Below are 23,469 nucleotides of genomic sequence, written 5' to 3'. Positions count from 1 at the left end.
CACTTCTGCCACCAGAGCCCCACTGCAGCACTGCCTGGATGCTTGGAGCTGTGCAGCAAATGCCAAGCTGTGAGCTGCAGCCAGGGAACACATAATTAATGTGATTAGGAGCACACAGAGCTAGCATGCTCTGCTGACTGAAAAGCCCAGTAGCATAATTACTGTTTTCTGTACTAGCTCTATGTCTGAACAAATCTCAAAGCCTGGTTAGTTTTAGACTGCTGTGTAAACGTCAATAAAAATCCCAGAAGTGCCAGCTCATCAGCATTCTCAGGCACAGAAATGGTGAAAATATCACTGCATTTCCATGCTGTTAACATCAGGCAAGGAAGTCTCCATTCTTCAGTCTAACCTTAGAGTTTGTAATAAGGTAACATCTCCCCCAAGTGAATGCTTATTATGAAAGCTAATTAATTGCTTTCCAGTAATGAGAAGTCTTTGGTGTTCAAAGAAAGCAAAATTCAGTACACAGGAATTAAACAGTGTTTATTGAAACAATGCACCCCCCACTTAAAGACCTCTTTCTGATTAACATCATTACAAATAAAACCAAAGAAACTCAACATACAAACATACAAAACATGTATAGGCAGGAACTGTGAGCCAAAAAAAAAAAATCAGTCAGAAATCCATAGTATTAATTGAAGAGAAAACTAAAGCAATGCTTTGTAGTTGCCTGGATTTCCCTGGGGGATGGAGAGTCAATGCTTATCTGCCTTCCTCAGAAGAGACAATTTTGATTAATATCAGACCCATCTGACTCAGTCTATTAAACCCTGAAGGAAGGATATTCTTCAGATATAAGAGATATGTCTTTGATTAATAATTCTACCATATTGCCATTCCAAGCATTAACAACTGCATGGCACCTGTGGAAAGTGAAAGCCTTTGAATTCTATGGAAGGGAACTAACTTGTACTAATAGACCTGTTCTCTTTTGTCCAGATCTGAAAGCTCTGTGACACTGCTCCTCCTGCCCTCTGCTGAACAAGTCAAAGTGTCAAGGTTGTCACTACTCCCTTGCAAAGAAGACAAAATGGTTATATAATTCAGCTTTACATATAGGAAAAGAGCAAAGTTACTTCAGACATTCTCGGTGGTTTGTCTAAAGTCCTTGGCAATCTGTCTAGAGATTCCTCTTCAGCTCTGTCAGAGTTTAACAGACCACAACAGGCTACAAAGTGGTGGCCATCACAGTTCACTCTTACCTCCCAGAGCACATCTCCAGAGAATTGCAAAAATCACCTCACTCACTATGCTGGGTGTAACTATTGCCCAATTGTCACACACAAGGTGGGGGAAATGTCAATGTAACGTTATCTATCGAGTTTTTCCTGGGAATTCTAGGCTCAAGCAGCCAGCACTGGCCTCCTCTTCCCAGCTGAGCATTCCTCCTGATGTTGGCAATCAACCTCTTGCTGTATTCTCTGTAGTTCACGGGTTTGACGTCCAGCGCTGTGGCCTTAATACGAGACTCGTCCTGCAAAAGAGAAATTTTAGCATGTAAAAGAACATGAAGCACTCCAGGCATTGATTCCAACATCCTTCTGCCCCAGTAACTTACTGCTCATGCTATCTGGGTTAGCTGGGAGTGCCAACACGACCTCCCAGAGCTGGCATGTTGTTTTCATGTGAAACCAGCCACTCTTGATGAGCCTGAGAGGGAGCAGCAAGGATCCCTCCTTCAGTGCTCAAGATTGAACGTATTTGTGTGATCTCTGGAATCTTCTGTTCTCTGTGAGCAAGGCAAACCTCTCCCCACAAACATAAGAGGAGGAAGTCGCCTCCTATGGAGACAAGCTGAGCTACAAAAGCCACAAGTTACATTATTTGCCTTTTGGGCAACACTTACGTTGTAAGTCTCCAGTTTCACCCGGATCCTGAACTCGTAGGTGTTGAAGTTTGCATTCTGGAACACTTCTTCAAAAGCCTGCTCGTTCTGAGGGAAGGACAAAGACAGGGATCAGCTGCAGACACTCCAGGCTCCCACTAGAGCCATGAACTTTGAGAACAGCTCAGCTTTTGGGGAGGCTGGCAAAAACACTGGAACTACCTGGCCCACACAGACAGAGCTGAGTGTTCCATCATCACATTTTAGATGCCAAACCCATAATTCAAAGGTTTTTAAAATAAAAAAGGTGACAACTTTTTAGCTGCTTAAACAAAGGAACATACAATTGCACTGAATCTTCAACCAGGTGTAAGGAACAAAAATACTACAAATCTTCAGGAGCTGCCAAGCTGGCTAAGGCTAATTCTGGTGTTGTGCTGTGATCACAAACACTGACAGAGTTAACTATTTCCTTATTAATTGCCTTATTAGGCATTCTGGTTTTCTGCTTATCCATCAAAGCTGCATGAATCTTTCCCATCCTGACACAGGCCTGTTTGAGAGAATGTTCTATAAAAAAATCAGATCCATGTTTTGAACGTGTTTTAATAACCATGAGAAGACTGTGTCATATTTATAACATAAGCAGCTTCTAATTACCATATGAACACTAAACATCATCATCATCATTTCTAATAGACAATTTGTCAAAACAGTAGAAAAGGAGCAGGCAAGTCGTGGAGACTGTGGAAAAAAAAAGTTTATTTTTGTAAAAATATGAGTCGTAAAAACCTTTGCTGACATTCAAAAAAGATCCTGCATCTCCCTGATGATACTGACAAGTAATTATTAATGCATTTATCTACCAGATGCACTTGACTTGATCAGTCACTCCAGCAGCAGACAGAGCATCTGATCTGGAATTGAATCCACCCCAGTTCCACTCACATTCCAAGTGTTACATCTGCTGTTTTTCACTGTGTGCAGCACTATTTTACACTACACAGTCATCCTCCTAGGGTTTAGAAAAGCACAACAAATGGAGGTGAACAGGAGCAGCTAGGTTCACAGATTACAGAATTTAAGCATATCCCTCCTGAATATTAAAACCCCTTCCTTTGGCCATCTTATGGATTAGAGGATAAGAAAACTCGCTTAATAAAGCATTTAGCTCCTCTCTGCAGCTCTGTCACAAACTGTGCTAACCATTAGTGAGTTGAAAATGCCCTCAGCATAGCAGCCACTGCTACCCCACATTAGCTCCTTTGGTATCTAACAAGCACAGGCGAGAGGCAGATGAAAAACCTGGCACATGTATCTGTGCTTAGCGTGGTCACAGGCTGTACATGAACTCCATCCATACTGTGAGCACTGAAAAGACTCCCACCAACTTCACAAGACACTGCATCAGCTCTATCAGAGAAAAACCACTAAGAAAAGCTTGCTGCAAATGCATCGAGTACCATTTTTAAAGGCTCATAAAAGTGTCAAATCAAAACCAATTTCTCCTGGAACACAAAGCATTCCTGCTCAAGGGCTCACTCCATATTATGTTCCATTTTCTATCCTCAGCCATTTCCATTAGGCAGCTCTTCAAAAGACATTACATGTTTGTACTGGTACATAGGATCTGCTGTCTCTCCTTCCCCACCCAGGTATCTTCAGCATTAAAAGCGACTTAAGAAATTTTGTTTAAACTCTAGCAGAGATTAAGCACGGCTGAAATAAGAAAATATTGATAGGTTAAGAAAGTCTGAGAATGGAAATGCAAAAGTGCAAGCACATCTAATTAGAATCCCCCCAGCTAGACATCTTCCTACAGAACAGAGGTGGCCAGTCTTTGTAATGCCACAAAAACTCAGCATGCCACACCACAACCTTTGTACCCTTCACCTCCGACAGCCAGAGCGCAGAAAATCTCCAAAAATCATTCCATATTACAGGATAAACAGCCCTGCTTTGTAGAAACAGAGGTCTACAACAGTGTCTCAAGGCACAACAGCCTCAACAACGCCTCCTGCTCCATTTCCCTCCCACAGCCAAGCAAGGGGTTAACCAACAACTGGGATATCTGTGGAGCCCTGGAATCAACCAGCCTTAGCCTGGGAGCACAGCAAGGCTCATATGCAATTCAAGAACTTATCATGCATTCCACATCATCATTTAAAAACAAAACAAAGCCACACAGTTTTTTATACAGTACACAAGTTAAAAAAAAAAAAAAAAAAAAAAAAAACAGGAAAAGATTATTTTGGTTGGAAGAAAGACAAAGGCAGTAGAAAAGCACAGAGTGACAAAAGGGAAGATAATGCTGCCTGTTAGTGTCTAATGACTTAAAACCTTAAAAATTGTTCTAATCTGCACAGAAAGATCAATTCAGCACCTCTGCCAATGACCTGTTTTACAAATTGTGGCTTTTGTGAGACCCACAAAATTCTGATGATATTTGGTGGGGGGGAAAAAAAGAGCCTTCAAAAGTGGGCTCACACACATCAGTTCAAAAAGCTTCCTGCCCACTTAACAAAGATACATACAAAGTGTTCTAGAACTTTTTGATTTTGTAAACAAATTTTTGGAACACATTAGGGGTAATGTTGTCAGTACTCGTTGCTAAACTATTTTTTTTTTTCAGATTCTTCCAGTCTAGGTACAATGATAAAACAGGCTGTGTTTTCAACAGGAGCCAACACTGTGAAAGCTGTCAGTCCCACAAAGGCTGTGGCACAAGCCTGGGGTGAGCAGCTGCCTCTGCAGGTCCAGGTGATGAGGACAGGCTGAGCTGCAGCTTTCAGCAGCCAAAAGAGCTCAGGGGGAGACAGACTGACTGTGGGAGCAAACTATGGGGGAAAGCAGGCAAATCTCTGTTCCTCAGGCAGATGGCCTGTGGAAAATAATCCTGAGGAGAGTAAACAAGTCCCTGCCAAGAACTTCAGGCTAGGGAGAAGCAATGATTTGTGAACTTGTTAAAGATGCTGAAGGCCAACATCTGGAGGACAACCTTGGGCTGAGCTGGCCTATCACCCAGAGAAAGGGCAAATCAAATCCTTGACAAATGAAACAGAACATCCCTTTCTTTCATATGGCATTATTTTTATGTGTTTTCAATGGTGTTAATTCTCACAGCAAGTACATGAACATGCCCCAAAACCCGTGGCCTGTGCCACATTTGCTGTTCATTCATACACAAATATCAGACCATGCTCTGGTGGATCAGCACTGGTGCTCCACACAAACCTTACATCTTTGCCAGAGCTGCCTTCAAAACATTACAAGAATATTTCCTTACCAGAAGGATCAAAGAAAACACCAAAAAATCTGAAGGCAGCCCAACAGAGGATGAATGAAACAGTTCAAGGCAAACAGTAAAAATACAACAAGCTAATTGACTGACCTTTTCCTTCAGTTCTCCCAGAAAAGCTGCATTTTGGCCAAGAATGAATTCTGCTGTGTCTTGAAAACAAGTCACCCACTGATATTCCAGACAGTCTGCAATGGTCACCTAGAATACAACAACAAAACCCAAAAGGTTATTTCTTCCAGTTGCCTTTTCCTCCAGAAAGAAGACAACACAAAAGAAAAAAAATGTATCTCAAAGCTATAAAGAGTTTTAAATTCCCAGTTAACTCTCAGAGCCTGACCTGTGTGTCCCTTCAATCACTGTGGGTGGAAAGAAGTGACTTCCCACCTTTTTTAAGCTCCACAGAATGTCCATAACTTAACACAAGTTAACTCTGGCAGTAGATTGAACCACAGGGCAAGGCCAACAAGATCATGGCAGGAAAACACTGATGGATGCTCAGCTGTGTTCCTGCTGCCACTGAAGAGCAGGAACGGGTATCCCAGAACAACAACCACCAAAGGGAACAGCAGCAGCTCTGCAAACTGAATTTACTTTGCACATACCTGAGTACTTGAGCATAAACTCATGGAACATTACGTTATGTTACAAGGAAACTATCAAAACACTCAAAGATAGTTAAAAGTTAAAAGATCAATGAAAACATTGGTTTAGATTGGTTTAGTTAAAAGATCAATTTCCAGCCTCACATGCATTTCCTGGCTGCTTTGACAATTAGGAATGAGGAAATGGGAGACACTGCTCTGAAGGCCTTGAGTGCACCCTCAGCATCCTCTTTATATTCTACAAGAATGACTCTGCTATGCAAAGCAGTTCATGCATTCCTAGAAGTTATCAGATAAAAATTATTCAGAAGCAGTTTGTGTTTTAAGAAGGCTGCAGGGATAGTTCCCTTCTCTCTGCATGCCCACCTGGCAGAGCATTTCTAAAAAGCAGATACAACTCTAATTTATAATGTAAAACATGAGAAAGTTCAATGCCTATGGTGTAAGTGGGCATCACAATAATAATCCCCAGACAACTTTCTAAAGCAGACTCCATTAAAGCACGAGGCAGAACAATACCTACCAAAAAAAACCTGTACTAAATATAGGTAGCAGCTGTAAAAGTGCAATTACTGCTCTCCAGAAATGCCATTTTACTTCAGTTTATCTTCACTACTGAAGAGGCGGGGGCCATCTGTATTCTGCACTGCATAGTACACTTGGAAACCAGAACCAACTGAGCTAGCAGCAACTTTTTGGCAAAGAGAAAAGCTTTTAATTGGAGCACTAGGAAAACAAACTGCTAATCAGCTCAATGAAACATCCCTCACTCAGGTACAGCACACTAAACAGCTAAACACCCTGTAACTCACAGGGCTGCAGCACAGACAGACAAACAGCATCCTCAAAAGATTTCCTGCTTGGGTTGTGCTGGGAACGTGGCAGGGAACGCCCTGAAATGTGATCCGGGTACTCACCAGGAGCATCAGGCGGTACTTGAAGTTGGGGAATTCGCGGTCGCACTTCTCGCAGCGGTAAAGGCCGTTCTGCTGGTCTATCACCTTCTTGTTGCAATCCTGGGAGGGACACGCCTGGTACATGCAGTTCTCCTTGCGCAGATGTACAATGGTGCCCACACAGCTAAAATAATCTGCCTGCCAGAGCGAGTGTGCAACGTTAGCCTCAAAATACTCAATGTTTCCCCCATTCTGAATTAACTACAAAAGCAAGGCAACCATACTTGGATATTTAGGATTAGAAAGCTTAACAGCTATGGATTACTGGGAAACTGTAAATCAACCCCTCTGTTGCAATAATTTTTAGGCTTCCATTATGTTAATAAAGCCCCTACAGCAAGATTATTTTGTGTTTCCATTGCAGGAAACTCCAATTGCTAGGTCTTCTTTAGATAAAGCATATTTGATTCTCCATTGTGTCTGTTCAAATCTGCACTTTTTCACAGGATTAAGATTCTGCACTTTCCTACGCTTCTTTCAGGAACCAATACAAAAAACAGAAAGCCTATTGTGTAGTGTTACAGATAAGCATTTGATTAAACTATAGCCTACAGAACAAAATACCCACTCACCACACTAAAATAATCATCATAATGGTTTAAGACCACGGTCAAGTCTTTCAGCAGAAAAATAGAGGTTGCTTAAGAAACATGGACAAAAATTGTCACAGAAAATAGCTGAATTTCAGGTAAAGAGAAAGTGTTCAGAGCTAGGCTGGATGGGACTGAGCAACCTTATCTAAGGGGTGGCATCCCTGCCCATGATAAGGGGTTTGGAAAGAAGTATGGTCCCTTCCAACCCAAACCATCCTATGATTTTAAAGGGTTTTTTTTCCAATGATAGAAAGTCTTGTATATCCCAAACAGCATAGCATTTAAGTCCGAGACAAAAAAAAAAAAAAAAACAACCTCAAAAACCCCCCAAAAAAACTCCACAAAACAAAACAACCAAACTAAAACATCAAACAAAATAGAACCCAAAAAAACCCCACAACAAAAAACAAAAAACCAGCATAAGCCTAGAGAGGTTTCTGGAATGAAAAGCCAAGGACCTGGGGTTTATTACCAGCTTTTTTATTGACCAAGTGTGCACCCTTGAAAACCACTTCCTCCTAATGCACCTGTTTCTCCTAGAACACTCAGTGCTGTCTCTTTGAACATCTTTGGGGTAAAAACATCCTCCCTTCATTTACACAGGGCTTAGAATTCTCTTGCAAACAAAATATCATGTTGCAACATCAGCAACAAGCTTGAATTTATTTGAAAAACAATAATATTAATTAATAGCATAAATTCCAAGACAGTAAACACCTACTGCTCAATACTTGAATAAGAAGAATATCTGCACAAAGCCTTGCTTTTTATTTTCTCCCCAATACACAAAGCTTGCACTGAGTGGCCATGCCTTACCTTATCTCCTTGTCCCAAGTTCTCAGATTTGGCTTCAAACAAAGTTTTCCAGTTGGTATTTGCTCCAGCTGCTGGCCCACCCCTCACATCAGAGATGGAGGTACATTCCAGAAGCTGCCCCTCAGAGTCAAACCTGCAACCACAGAGATGTGCACTTCTATTTTTGGAGAGCAGACCACACAGACTTATCAAAAGCTTACGTTTATTTTCATGTGCTCGATACATGAGGGATTTTTTATCAATGATTGCAAAGGAAACAATTACAGTAATATGTGTATATTGCAAACAAAAATAGCATTTCAGAATAAGTTAATAGTCTGACTTAATTAGCACAGTATTTTATAAACCCACAAAAGGAGGACAGCTTTGTTCTATATAACTGCAATTTGTTTGCCAGCTAGTGGTCAAACCACGCACTGCACACTTCTTAGAGGCTGGCAGATAACAAGATTTAAGGGCATCAGATATTTCCATAATTAAAATTAAATTACATGGTACCATTATCTTCGCAGCAGCTTTGAAAGGAAAAGCAAATAACATTGAAAAGATTATGCTTCCTCTGTTAAAATCAGAAAGCAGAGCTCTTCAGCAAAAGGTTGCACTGCATTCCCGTTGTGATGGGCTTTGTGATTTCACAAACACACCAACGAGGCTCCAAGATTGAGCTTAATTAAAGTGTGACAGTAATAGCTCAGACCCACAATCAATTTTATCTCCAACAAGCCTGTGAAGTATGGAGAGCTCAATGACAAATGGAGGATGCCATTTATTTCATCCACATTTGGGTGATGTAACTGGAATCTGAAGACTCAGGATTCACAAGTCTGATGCTGTTGGCACTTAACCCTCTTCACACACACACACACCACATCTCACCACATTCATACTTACAACAGACAATTTAACAGCTCCTTGCAGGAGAAGCAACAATGAAATCGCTTTGTTTTGCTGACAATAAAAGAGTTATTTTGCTATCTGAAAAATATCTGGCAAGAACTAGACACTGAGAGATGTCAAACAGTCCCTCCACACTAACTGTGTATCAGATTCCACACAATGGAAAAGCCTGTGGGAAAAAAATACCATTCTCTCAGATCAAGCCTCAGAAAGTAGAGCTGGTCAAGCCTGATTTCATGCTGCCTTCCAAGGCTTTGGGTCAGCATGCACTAGCCCGATTTCAATTTTTCAAGGTCTGTCATGGAATTAAAAGTTTTTTGAATTGGACAACTTAAGAAGGACAGCCTTCCAGGCTCTAGGGCTTGCAAGCCAGAGAAGCTTCTGCAGCTCTGGAAGCCATAGCCTCTGCCACCTTCCCTCAGTGCTACACACACTGCTCAAGCACAGAGAAACAAAATAAAACAAATACTCTGCAGGAGGCTGAAACAAAGCAAAATAAACACATTCCTACCATCCTCGGAGCTTGAAAGCCTCTGGGCTATCAGGGTTGATGACAACTGTGCTGGAGGACAGGACAGACAGGCTTCTGCCACCAAAGTCAGAGACACGGGCTCCTTTGATGGCAATCACAGGTTGTCTGGAGCCATCAAACTGTTCAGCCTGCATGTGTGAAAAACCAGAGAGCAGCAGCAGCACAGTTACAGGAAAGGCTCTGAACTTGTGGTCATAATTCACAGATCATGACAAGAGACCAGACCTGAATCAAACTGCCCCACTGTATCTAAAAGGTAAGGGTTTGAGTGGTGTCATTAGGAGTTTAAGCAAAGATAGGTGACAATTTTCTGTGCAATCCTAACACCCTGTTTCCTGGGGAACCAGAGAATCCTTAAATCACACCACGGGTTTGTTAGAAAGGACTGGTCCCCTCTGTCAGCAGCTTTACAGCAGGATTTTAGGAAGGGAGATGTGTTATGGGAATGCAAACAAAATTAATTGTTCATATCAGACTCCTCAGGAGATGAAACAACTCACTCAGCTTCACTGAGCCAATCATGTCCATCTTACTACCACTTACACAAAAGTGCAGCCGTGCTGACCAAACATTTTTAGTCAACTTTCCATCTTCTGTTTTTTATGTCATAAAGCTGCTCTAATGTTGTTCAACTGCCATCACCTGAGTAGTCTGACACTAACAAAGAACCTCATGGCATGAGAGAGGGTTTGAAAGGTAAAGATTTTATGGACCCCACACCACTCAGCAAGCAAGGGGAGGATCATGTACTTGAAGATAACAAATGAGCTGGAGTTGCAGTAGCACTTACTGTACCCATGAGATGCAAAAAGAACAGAAAACACATCCCAGCAGTCATGGCAGTGACTGCTGTAAAGGACATCCAGATTCTGACCCCAACTGTGCCAGCTGCAAGCCATACATCACTCCCCCTCAATGCTTATTGATATTTCTATTCTACAAGCAAGCAAACAGATTTAACTTTGCAAAATGCAGACCCTGATCTCTGCTGGAAGAGTTATGCCAGGAATTGTATACCAGTAGTCTCTCCTATTATAACCTAGTTCAATCTTAAGGCTTTGCAATACTGAACTTCAGTTTACTTCATCTGTATCAGCAGATGGTTAATGGTGTTTAGGTACCTACAGTATCAGTGCACTTGATCATTTAGCCATAAAGCATCACTGTCAAGCTGGCAGGATCACTCCCATTTTATAGACTGCCACATAAATCCCTAAGTATCTATAACAACAGTGGAAAACAAAGTAGCCTGTTAAAAAGATAAGGAAACAGTTTACTGCAACTGTTCAAACTTCCACTTCCAAGGCTCTGATGCTTTAAACTCCCAGCCTGAGACAGAGCCTCTCAACCTGCTCATTAGGGGTAATATGTATCCCACCTACAAATAAAATTCATCTTATTTGAGACAGCCATAGCCACCAGGCTTTTCCATCATCAAACTGCAGCTCACACCCTTTCCTAAACCTGGAGCCCGTTACTTTCAGTATTTTGGCTTGAGACATAATGTCTGCAGTTGTTCAGAACACATTAGTCAGATCATGTCAGCAGTTTGTCAGGGAAAGGTTAGGAACATCACACCTGAATGCAAGCAGACAGTCTTTCACCTTCTCTTGGCCCCTGATCCTTGGACACCCAGTGCTGTGGCAGTGCTGTGCCCATCTCAGGTGATAACAGCACTGCCTAGCCTTACACCAAGGAAGCTTTGTAAAAGCAGGTAAGAGAGCACATACCTCATTTCCCCACAGTGTAGCTGTCACCAGTTTCCCTGATGTATCCATCAGATGCACGTTCCTCTTTGAAACCTCCCTATTGTTAGCTTTCACTGTAATTTTAGTGACATCTTCGTAGCTCTTGCAAATTCCAATTACATCTAAGAAACAGTTACAATTTAGAGCTACTCAAAGGGTCACAATTGGAGAACACAAGATCACAAGAGAAGAATTCAAACCTACTGTCAGATTTTTACCTTGTATCCCAGCTCCCTATTGAAATGAAATCTGATATGGAAATTAAGTGTATTATGGTAGGAATGTTCCACTACAGAACTCTTCAGTGCTTTAATTTTGTTGACGCAGTCATTAAGATATTCATGAATGCAAGCCTCACCACATTAGAGAGATCAAGGCATTGTACTATCTTTCCCCATCACATTCTGTCAAAGGACTTCAGTCCTGATCATGTAACACACTTGCTGTTAAAGCACAAGCAAGAGCCTTCAAAGTGACTGTAACACAATGAAACAACTGGCTCGTGCCTCCACCTAACTCTGCAATTACAAGTTGCAACTTTAACAAGTCTGCATGCTCAGGTGGCAAGAGCTAAAGCAATCCCCTGTGCAGTCCCTAAAAATACACCACTTTTGATATTTCCCATCTACCTTTAAAATTCCCAGCTGAATGTCTCTGAATCACAGGCATCTTGTGCCTCTGAAACCTGAGAACCCTCGCCCCCACCCAAGCCTCTGATTTTTTCCGGAGTACTCTGCCCAACGAATTACAGAAAAACAAACCTCCAATACTTCATAAAGCAAGCCAAAACAGTCATGCAACTTGGACTTGGATGCAATGAATTATGCCAAAATCACTACAGAGATAATTAGATAGTGAAAGAAAGCAAGACCACAGAAGGTATGAAATGCACACATGCTGAGCAAGGGCATTTTTTCTTTCAGCCTTTTTCTGTGGAAAACAGCGATCACAGTACAATAAACAACTATCACCTACTGTCTTCAGTTTGAAGCACAAGTTTGAGGAATAATTGTTATATATTGTTAGAAAACAGGCAAAATCATCTTAACAGGAAAACTGCCTGAGGAATTTTTAATGGCAACCATCACTGGATGACTGCAATTAAGAGATCACAACACTCGAAGCTCACTACCTGCCCAGAATTCAGGACACAAAAATCAAACTTCAAAGCTTTAAAATTTGCCATTTTTCTACTTTTGACTGACCAACAATCGAGTCTTTGGGCGTGTTCTCCAAGTCAGAGATGGATACAAAATCAAACTGAACAGATGGAAGATGCTGGGCATCATCACAGGGCACAACTGAAGTCTCATTAGTGAATGTAATCTCGTAGTCATTCTTAACAGCTGTATATTGCTTGTTAGCAGTCTTCAAATTGCCTTTGGTAAAATAATATACCTACAGGAGAAAGCAATGAAACAGGGGGTATTATCAGCAGTGAGGGAAAATAGATTGTGTTCACCTTTAAAAATCCTTGCTAGGCTCAAGTTCCTCTTTTCCAGCTCCTGTCAGTCTAAGAAAGCACAAAGCTACCATACCTTGTTCAATTCAATGAGTGGAAAGAACTTGTCTGCTTGATCGTTGAATGCAGTAGCTCTAATCTCACCCTGCAGGAAAATAGGGGAGCTGGTCAGAAGTGAAATTTGGCACGGAAAAAGATTAAAAAAAAAAAAATAAAATCTTTGCAATCTTAAGTGGTAGCAGTCCTGCAGAGACAGTGGGGTCTGCTAGGGTAGCTCCAGGCGTGTGAGAAACAAACAAACATTCTCTTCACATCTGTAGTTAGAGCTAAAATGACATATTCTACACCTGACAATCAAACCTCATATTCAAGTCTCATTAGTACATCTACAGCTTCAGAATAAAATGCATAAGAACTGCATCCATCATAGAGACACCTCTGAAAATGCCAGAAAAACTGGCAGTGATGGAATAAAATTCAAATACACCCCACAGCTCCACAAGTTAGCACACAGTATATTGTGATGGCTCCCACTCAGATATGTCTATAAGTAAGAATTAATAACAATTATACCCTCACTAGATATAAACATTGTTTAAAAAAAAAAATAAGAATATAGACACTATGCAGAGAAAACAAATGCCTGGTGACAACATGTTACATTATTAACCTCACATTTTACACTCAATATAATCTAGCAGAATCTTGTTTGTTTTCACGACAGAAGGCTGTAATTTGATAAGAGGTCTGACAAACTGCAAGTTCAGTTAGATTAACCAGATACCATTCCCCAAACAAACCACAAAGGAAATTTCTCAGTGTTACAATAATTTGTACTCCAATTTCCTCATGAAAATTGAAAGCTTGTAACTTGGAGGTAATGCTCCTCTCACTCCCTGTTTTGTAAGGTGTAGCTCAGCCAGGAGGAGATGTCACTCTCAATCTACAGGAAACCACCACAACCTTCAGTATTAGGTTGTCAGTTTGCATAAACAACTCTATTTTGAAGCTGCAAAAATCCAGTCACACACTATAGACTTTGATGAAAAATAATCAGCAATGCTGCACATTTAAGACTTCATTCTGGATAAAAACTGGCACGTTGATGTGCAACTTAATGAATGCAGGGATACAAGTTTCAGTTGTAATAAAAAAAATCATTTCCGAAAAATGCACTTTATTTCCTCTATTCTGTCTTTATGAAAGGTTCATCAGCATCTGGCATACATTATCTTTGTCTCCACATATGACACTTACACTTTCATCAACCAGCTCTATGGAAAAGAGCTTTCCTTCCCCACGAGAGTTGCTCCACGTGCGGATCTGACCTTTTTGGGTAACACGAGCACAAATGGTCCACCTGAAATCATTCAAGAAATCACTGCTCTGCATCTCTTTGCATCTGTTTAAAGAAGAGACTGGCTTGGCAAACCTTTGGAACTGGAATGTGACTGTTTAAAAGCCAGAATCTTTCCCACTGCACCTCCGCAACTCTTTGCTTTCTGTTTTAATGGCCTAGACCATTAAAGACACAAAGTTGTAGAGAAGGCAACAAAGCAGCCATAAAACATCCAGTATGATAATAATAGTGAACAATCCTTCTGCACAGAAGCAGGCCCCAAATCTTTTACTCTTCTAGGGTACATTTCTCACACAGCAGTTTGCCTGCTCTGAAAAGCCACGCCAGAACTCAAGAGCTCAATTATAGGATTCGCATTTAACTTGGGTAATCAAATCAGTTTGCATAACTTAAAAATGTCATTCACTAAATAATTACATCCTCATGCTTTTCAACAGCTCAGTAGCTGAAGTGAATAGCTTACTGAGCTGTTTTGTCATTAAGTTACCAAAAAGAAGGTTGCTTTAGGAAAAAAAAAACCCAGACAAGTCAATCGATTTTCAACTAAAATATTAAAAACCTATCAAGCTCAGCAGGGCAGCTGCACCAAGACAATGGCAAAGCAAATCTCAGATTGTTAAGAGTGTTGATGCAATTTAAAAAGATAAAAAAAAAGAAAGAACACCCTTCTCCACAGGAAAAAATATCAGAAAACAAAACCCTAAACAAAAACCCAAAACAACAACAAGAAAACAAAACCCCATAAAAACAAAACAAAACCCACCAGTGTTTCTGTGGAAGGTTTTCTGCTTCTTTCTCTGGGTGGTTTTGTGGTTGCTGTTGGGTTGGTTTGTTTAAACTTCACCAATAAAATCCAAAGAACTCAATGAATTATTTGACAGAGACTCACACACAGAAAATCACAACAAAGCTATTGTTCCTCCATGCCTGTGAGATGAACAAAAGGCCTGGCAAACCACAAGGACTCACTTGGACTGGTATGGATTCAAGCTGGCAATGGGCACCACTTTGATCTGAGACCCCCCAGGTGTCTTCAGGGCACTGGGAGCACTCGCTTTTCCAAACTGGTGGGAGGGAGCGTGGTACTTGGGAGCAGCAGGACCTTCCAAAAACCACAACAGAGCAGAGAGGATTTCAGCCTCACACACAAAAATCAGGTTAAAACCAACTCAGGGTGCAGAACTTTGCCACCATGGCATGGGGAGGGAACACCCTGTGCCACGTGGGCACCACAGAGGGGCTTGGAGCTTCTTGCATCATTTCTGCTCTTGGTCACAAGTGTTTTCTAGGCTGCAAAATGCTGCAGAAGAGACACTCTCAGACCTTTTAGAGTGCTTGCACTTAAGTGGAGATGTGTCCAGAGTCAACCACTTGAACAGAGTTTAAGTGGCAAACAACTGTTTAGCAGTAAATCCTCTAAAATAACAGAATTACAGGGTGGTTTGGGTTAAAAGGGAATCATTCCAACCCCCTGACAAGGACAGGGACACCTTCCACAAACAACTTTATCCAGAACCCCATCCTTGAACACTTCCAGGGATGGGAAGTGTTGGAACAAGACACCACTTGGGGGAACAACTAAGGAAAAACACCCTACAAACAGTTTTTTAACATAAAGTGATACTGGTAATTCTAAACTCAAACTTGTCAATGTATATGCAAAAAAACTCTTGTGATCAACTTTAAGCAAGGAAGGAGAAGCTTGTTTTCTGCTGCAAGTTTCTAAGCAAATGTCAAAATTTTACTATTTAAAAATCCTTCCTAAACACAGGGGTAAAGAATACAGACAAGTTAAAGCAGCACCAAGAATTAGGATTGACAACTTTTTAGCTAAAAAAAAAAGTCTACAGGCTGACATTTAAATTGACTGCATCTTCCAATATCTCACTGAAATCTTGATCAAAAAAACAGATTTCTAGATGTACTATCAAATAATTTCAGTGTATTGCCTAAAAAATGTTTGGCCTCCATCTCAGCACTGGTAACACACAGAGTTGGTGGCCAGCTCCAAACTGCAGCCTAATCTGGGTGTCCACAGAGCACTGTTTCAAGAATGCAGTGTAAACTGAATAAAGTTGGGGTTTTTGGGCTTTTTTCCATTTGGGGAGGAAAAGGGACAAATTTCCCCCCCTTTTATAACCAGTTCTCTAGAGAGAATTCACCTTGTCTAGCTATGAGTTACTCCTCAATGGAGAGTTTCTTGTGCAACATCACTAAAGAAAGGATTTTATTTAAACTGAATCTGTAGTTTCTCACTGATCACATATCAGAATTCCTGCCCAGCATGACTCTTACCTGCTCCAGACAAATTGCCATTTTGCTGCTGTGGTTTGCTGGCTGCTGGGTTTCCTGCTGGAGCTGCAGAACGTTGCCCTTGTCCTGGTAATTAAAATGGAAAGAGACCATAGAGTAGGGAGCACATCAATTAAAAGTACCCTTTTAGGAAATAAGACTTGCATGCAAAAAAAGAAATAATAAAATAATAAACCCACACAGACCATGCCAAACTCCAGGTATTTAAGACACAGGAGCAGCCAGGCATCTGTTGAACACTACCATGAAGGAATTCCAGTCAGATCTCTTTCCTCAAGCAACTGCTTTCTACTTGGAAAGAACTCAGGGCTGATGGTGATTTAAAAGGACAGCCCTGAAGTAATCTTGACAACTTTTCAGTGTTTATCAGCTGCTATTGCTCTGACAGGTAGTTTCTGCTCCTACCTAAGAGCTATGATAAAAAAAACCTGTAGAGAATTCTGTCTCATCACTCAGAAAGGGCCAAAAATCCACTGGGTAAAGTCAAATCTGAAGTTAACCCAGGACAAAGAAAACACCTGCTGCGTTTTATTTCTGAAATATGAAGATGTTTAATGTGGAGGCGATGGAGCCATCACTTCAGAATTCACCAGGGCTCCTCTTGGCACACAGCAGTAAATTGCTTAGGGAGCAAAGTGATGCCATAGTAAGAAGTGTCCATTTTTTAGATTTCAGGACTTTTACTTGCTCTAAATTAATGATAAATTACAAGGCAAAGAGCAGACAGGCATATCTAAAGCAAAAGTCCATTAAAAGACTAATCTACCATTCAAAAATTTGAATTCCTTTACAATGTAATTTGCTTCTAGATGAGAAAATATCCAACATTTTTGTCCTTTTGGACACAACTAATCCTTAAGGTCTTGCTTTGTAGGGAGACCTAGGCCTGAGCAGGCAAAATCCCTGTGATTTGGGATCTGAGGAGGAAGATGCTCAGAGAAAGTGGAAAAGAAGGTCAGACCAAGCATGGAGAGCACCACCAGGAACAAAAGCAGAGAATCCCAGGACAGAGGGATGGCACCAAACTACAGGAAAGGAGCAGAAGCAACACAAGGAGATCCCAGTGAGGTGTTGCCTGATGTGGTGGAGTCTCCAGAGGCAACCCTCTGGTTATTTTTAATCCAAAATCCAGGTCCTTGCACCAACCCCAATCTCCAAGTTGCCGCAGCAGAGTCACATCGGTGAACTGGTGACAGTCTCCCTGGCAACAGCGTGACGTCAAACTGCAAAATGTGCATTTACTGCAGGTTCCACTAGATGGAGGAGCCAGGTCTCCCCCTTGCTCCGTGGCCTCAGGTGCTCAGAGGGTCAGCACTCCACACCCAAACTCATTTTGTGCAAGGGAAGGTGGGAAAAAACCCAACAAGACGCATTAAGAGAAAAATATGTCTGGTCAGGGGAGGAATATTCAGGAGGAACAGAATGTGGGTATGAAGCAGCAAGAGGTTTCCTTATTGCTTTTGTTCCAAATATGTTTCTTTCTGTAGGAATTTGTGATTTAAAAAAAAAAAAAACTCCACTGAAAACCAAACCCAAGACCACCACATCCATTGGAACACGTGTGCGTTATGAAACACAAATTCACATTTTAATGGCTGCCTACCCACAGCCAAGTGTTTCTCAACAGAGTAAGAATAAATTCACACATCTGTGCATGTGTTCAAATACAGAAGTAGCAGAAATATCTCTCCAATTTTCTCGCTTGCAGAGCCTAGGGACTCCTAAACTGTGATTTTTGGTGGCTGGTGGCCTACAGATCACTTAAAGTGCTCAGAAAACCGAGGAGGCTGCCTGGTTTTTGCTGTTCGTTTTTATTAGCAGGAGGTGAAAAAAGCAGCTGAAATACCTGCTCACATTTCTGCTGTGTGTGGTAGATTAGGTAAACCCAAGACCTTTGCCTGCAGCTGCCCCCCCCAGCCCACTCAAAGGCAATAACTGTGTAACAGGAACCCTCAGCTCCCAATAATTTGTCACCAAGAGGTTTTGCCACAGTGCCATGACACAAGACCTGCCCCAGAACTGAGCAGCAGGGAAGGGAGAGAAGGGGAAAAAAAAGCACTTTGAAACAACACACCCCTAAATCACAGCAGTGGGAAGGGCAAGAGGAAGGAGTTCAAGTGAATGTGCAAGTACATAAACATCTCAACATGGAAAGATTAATGACAGGAGTTAAACATAAGTAGCAAGTCATTGTCAAAGTGAAAAGGAAGTCCAGCATCAGAGTAATTTGAATGAGATTAACGACAGTAATAACACAACCATCCAGTCTTCAACAAGAACTCAACTGCTCAGTCTTAATTTTCAATACTATTATGAGAGGCTGCCTGAAAAGTTTTTATGATTTGTAATAAGAAGATTGTGTCTCCAGCTTCCTTGTTAGGCAGATTAACCACCTACTGCTCCCATGTAAAGTGGCCAAAAGCCAGCTTCTCACCCCCCTGGGTCCCACTGTGCTATTACAGCCTGAGAAAGAATATTCCTTAATCCTAGGTCTGGCAGTCTGAGATCTGTGTTTCAGGGAAAACCAAAAGTAGGGCTAAAAGATACATTTTTAAAATACCAGAACCCTTTTTTTTTAAACAGAAACCACCAAGTACATTTAAGATGCTCATTTTGCATTAGCTGAGTGTCCCTCAAAAAATACAATTTCTTAATATATACAGGAATTTAAAGGAATATGCAATTTAAAATACACACCTCTGCCATTTCATCAAGGCCTTCATGACAAATCTTGCAGCTTGCAGAGCAGCAAGGCTGGGTTAAGCTTACCTAATCTAAACTATTACCATCTTCTGTATCAGAAACTTTATTTAGTATCAAATAAAAGGGTATGAAGTCGTCAGAATAAGATCAGTGTTAAAATGAAATACACATCACATCTTTTTTGGCATCTTTTACCTAGTGCAAGCCCACACATATTATGACCACAGACCTGTAACATCTCCAAAAGAGTTTAGATTTGAAACCTTCACTGCAGAGTATTTTTGTAAGTCCAAATGAAGAACACAACTTTGATCAAAGTAATGGTAATTTTACCAGAATTTATAGTTAAAGGTATATTTTCAGCTCAATTCTGTCAGATACCACGTTCTCAGTGGTTTCTAAGCAACAATATAACTGAAAAACACTATAGTTCACAAGCTCTTGTATCACATAAGCAGGGAAATGGGAGAAAGGCACAAAACAGTCTGCTCAGTAGCTATTCTGAAAGTCTTGGTCTCTACAGCAACTGTGGGATTAAACCATAAAATCTGAGATGTCAACACATTTTTTAAACAGCAATTAGCTAAGTAACTATCAAAGGAACAAAGGATTCTTTAGGCTCATTTAACATACGCCCCTCTTAATTCCCTTGGAAAAAGTTAATGAAGAAAGATGTCTTTGCCTTTGCAACAGAATAGATTTTTAACCAGAAGAGCAATGTACCTAACACCACTGTTTGTCCCAACTGTTCTACAGAAAACTCTTGCCACTAATGCGTGGTCCCTTAGTAATAAAAATATATTAGTCCACTTCTCTCAGGATATAAAAAAATATCTTCAGGAAGAGCTGTTTGCTATTAAATTCCAGCCATTATCTGTGTATACATCACTGACAGAGCCGTTCAAATATTTTCTTTAAGTGCTTATTATTCTCCCTCCTTTTTAAAAGATCAGAATTGGAAGAGCAGCACAGACTTTTTAACATTCTCAGAGGGAAAAATGTTTTAATTTAAAAAACCATGTGCATGAGAACTGCAAGCTCAGCACACAAAAGTGAAGAACACAGTTATTTATGCAACATAACAGATCCAAAGGGATTAATGGCAGGTCAGATTAAGGTCCAGCCAGTGCCTCAGTCCTTTTTCAGCTGGGCATGGTAGGAATGGGTGCTTAGGGAATTCTGTGCTCTCCTGTTTTCATACCAGTCTCTCATCTATGTACTTGGAACAATCTAAGTTTTAGTGCTTCCTGCACCTAACATTCATGCAGAGGATGTATTGTTATGTTTAACAGCCTTTAATGGATTTCTCTTTCACATCTAATTGCTTTTTGAACCTGTGCCAATTTTTGGCACCTACCTCCACAAGTTCCATCATTTAAGTGTGCAGTTTAGGGGTGTGGTGCAGCCTTTGTTTTACAACCACTGCCTGACAACACGAGAGCTAAAGAGCATCAAAGGAACATAGAAAAGAGAGAGAGAGATTCATCATTCTTTATTCATCCCCTCTATGCCATCTTAGACTTTTACAGATCATTATTCCATCTTCCTCCTCCTGTTTCTCTCCAGACAGGAGAAATTAGAATCTATTTGATTACTCATTATGAGGAGACATAAAATCACTTCCGTTTACTTACTGGAACTCGAGGTAGAGACCACTCACTACAATAAAAACCTGTCAAGGTTATAAGGGATGGAGGCTCCAAACACCATGGAGAGACTCAAGCTCCAGCCATGGTGCAGAGTTTATTTATTAAAACAGGAAGACACCCCAGTTTGTGTGACATGAACAAAAAGGATTTTCAAGATCTGGACTTCCTCATTCCAGGCATAAAAAAAAAACCTGAACGTGTCTGCCTGCTTTTTTTTTTTTTTTTTCAAGTGAAAGAGAGAAGCTGAAAGGCTCTGAGGTGGCAGAAAAGTATTTACTTACAGCTACTCACCCTCACTGTATGGCTGGGGATTGCCTATGGGCCCACCAACCTGATCAGCAGTGTGCAGGACATTCACATCCATCAGGATCACCACTCTCCTGCAACACAGAACAGACAGCAAACAAAGATTTCACCCCCTCTGCAACTCCCATCTCTGGATATCCTCTGCAGCAGGTGAGGAAGCCAAGCATTAAGAGGCTGATTCTTTGGATGAAGAATCTGGGAGACAAAAGCTTTCCACTGTCAACTAAGCCCTCTCTTGAGGGACAAGTAAGCTTGAAACAATATCAAGGACACTTCATATCACTGCATCAAGGACAGGCCTGAACAGGCACCAAAAATAGCTTGGGAAACCATTGTGTTTTGAAAGTAGCTAAACCATACCAGATTTTTATTTCCTGCTTCAAAAGCTGTTGTCTTCTTCCCAGAATAAAAAGAATAGTTCATACCCTGCTAGACATATACACAGTTTTTCTGTTACAGTTTCACCTGGATCTCTTCTTATTTTGAAGTATCCTATTCCCTCAAATTTTCCTCTCATTTCTTCAAATTTTAACAAAAGACCAGATTCCACAACATCTAAGTAACAAGATACCTTTATTGTTTCTTTCCAACAGCAGATAATTTTAAGGAAGCTTTGTGCAAGTATTTGGAGTATTCCAGCTGGAGTTGGAGTATTGCAACTGGAAACTTTATATTACTAAATCACTGTACCAGATACATCTGATCCCACCAGAGTCACATTCTGCAATTTATTTCTTCTGTCACTGGTGCTGTGGACTTTCCCCCTCACATCCTAAAGCCTGAGTATTGTCACATAATCCCAACCAAAAGCACTTGGCCTCTGCTTAGTCACAAAGCACAGAGTCCCCACTGGTGCAGCTGCCTTTCTGTAGGGCTGAACTTAAAGATTATCACAAATACCTTCCATCTTTCAGGCTGTTGACAATGAATCTGTTAACCTGGCAAACACACCGGGCTGACAAGCGTTCCTCTTCCACCAGGGAGTTCAGCTGTGTTGCCAACATGAAAGCTGCAGGAGCAGAAGGAAAATATTGAGATAATTCACAATGCCAGCTTTAAAAGGGGCTACCACACCTTTTCCAGCCAGTCAAATATTACACTGGGTCTCCAACTTGACAAAGAAAACAGTGCAACTGCTAAGAAGTCACCACAACTGGCCATAAACTATGCTGTATTTATTCCCCACATGTCAGAGTGCAGTGATAGCTAGAATGATTGTATATCAAAAAGCTAAGAAAAAGATTAGGTTAAACTACTTTTAAATCAATATTACATGTATAGGTTTCTGTATTTTCATTATATCCTCTAGCGAGTTGATTGCTTATTTTTCACAAAGTTCCAAAAGTCAAAGATTTCACCTAAATGACAAAAAGCAGTTGCATACTTCAGAGTCTGTGGCCCAGTGAAAAACCACATTCCACCTCAATATTTATTTCAGCACTTTGCATCCATTCACCAGACTAGGAATTTAACAACCCTTAGCATCTCCAAACTTAGAAAAATCTCACTGCAGCGTGCCATACTCACAGGAGAGGGTGTTCACCCCATCACTCATCAGCACTCTGTAACGTGGGGGCCCAGTTCCTGTGGCAATAGCCCGTGTATTCTGCAGGGGAAAAAAACCAACCAGGCTGTCAGTCCACACTTGTTCAGAAACTTCTCAAAAACAGAAACTGACATTAACAACAAGTGACTTATCTACTCGTCTTTTTTTACACTAATATCAACGGCATAGCCCAAGTAATGTAAAACAAAATTAAGAGAACTAAAAATAGAGCAGCCTTGCTCGGCTTCTCTGCAGAGGAAAGTCTGGCTGCACTCAGGACCCCACATGCAGCCACCGAGGGAAGGGACGGTACTCACGATGACTTGCAGCACGGGCTTGGAGACCTCCTCCCCTTGCATTATGGCCTGCAGAAACGAAAGAGACGCTCAGGAAACGTTACCGGAACGCCTCGCCACCCGCAGCGACCGAACCAGAATGAGCTCGGATGTCCGAGACCATCGGCCCAACCTATGAAGGGCTGCAGCCAAAGAGCTGAGGAGGAACACCTGTGGAAGAGCCAGGGACGCGGGTGCAGCCAGGACACCCCCCCGGGACCAGGCCCCGCTCCGGGCCTGCTTCTCCCCTCGGGACCGGGCCGGACCCGGTGCCCAGGCCCGGCTTTCACCTCCCACCCTGACAACGACCAGGTCCATGCCAGCCCACTCCGAGCCGCTCACCGCGATGGCCCCTTCGCTCAGCCGCACGCTCATGGTGCCGCGTCCGCCACTGCCGCCAAATCCTCCCGCCACTGCCGCCAAATCCTCCCGCCGCTGCCGCCAAATCCTCCCGCCGCCGCTGCCGCCACCGCCTCCTTCCGGCGCCGCCTCACGCCACGCCGGGCGTGCCCCGCCAGC

General features: G+C 41.7%; 1 protein-coding gene across 1 annotated transcript; it reads right to left on the bottom strand.

Annotated features, from left to right (window-relative positions):
- Positions 1-465: 465 nt before the first annotated feature.
- On the bottom strand, positions 466-23,375 carry RPA1 (replication protein A1). The gene is made up of 17 exons (XM_058037689.1): positions 23,293-23,375; positions 22,933-22,980; positions 22,597-22,675; positions 21,970-22,078; positions 21,055-21,143; positions 16,394-16,477; positions 15,068-15,200; positions 13,996-14,098; positions 12,815-12,883; positions 12,482-12,674; positions 11,259-11,398; positions 9,508-9,656; positions 8,100-8,232; positions 6,652-6,828; positions 5,223-5,330; positions 1,853-1,939; positions 466-1,480 (listed from the first exon to the last, which is right to left on the bottom strand). The coding sequence occupies exons 1-17, from the start codon at positions 23,323-23,325 to the stop codon at positions 1,283-1,285; spliced, it is 1,932 nt and encodes a 643-aa protein (XP_057893672.1). The 5' UTR covers positions 23,326-23,375; the 3' UTR covers positions 466-1,282.
- Positions 23,376-23,469: the final 94 nt, after the last annotated feature.

The sequence above is a fragment of the Melospiza georgiana genome, chromosome 19 (assembly GCF_028018845.1).
Source record: "Melospiza georgiana isolate bMelGeo1 chromosome 19, bMelGeo1.pri, whole genome shotgun sequence".
Lineage (NCBI taxonomy): Eukaryota > Metazoa > Chordata > Aves > Passeriformes > Passerellidae > Melospiza > Melospiza georgiana.
Note: the sequence above shows the minus strand (reverse complement) of the source record. Positions and strands in the feature narration are given on the sequence as shown.

Bases quoted from the DNA above. Each gene is read 5' to 3' on its own strand.
- RPA1 (XM_058037689.1), bottom strand. From the start codon at position 23,325: ATGAGCGTGCGGCTGAGCGAAGGGGCCATCGCG. The intron at 1,940-5,222 runs GTCAGTCAATTA...TCCTTCCCTCAG, and splicing joins TGGGAGAACTGAAGGAAAAG to AACGAGCAGGCTTTTGAAGA. The intron at 1,481-1,852 runs GTAAGTGTTGCC...TCTCTTTTGCAG, and splicing joins TGAAACTGGAGACTTACAAC to GACGAGTCTCGTATTAAGGC.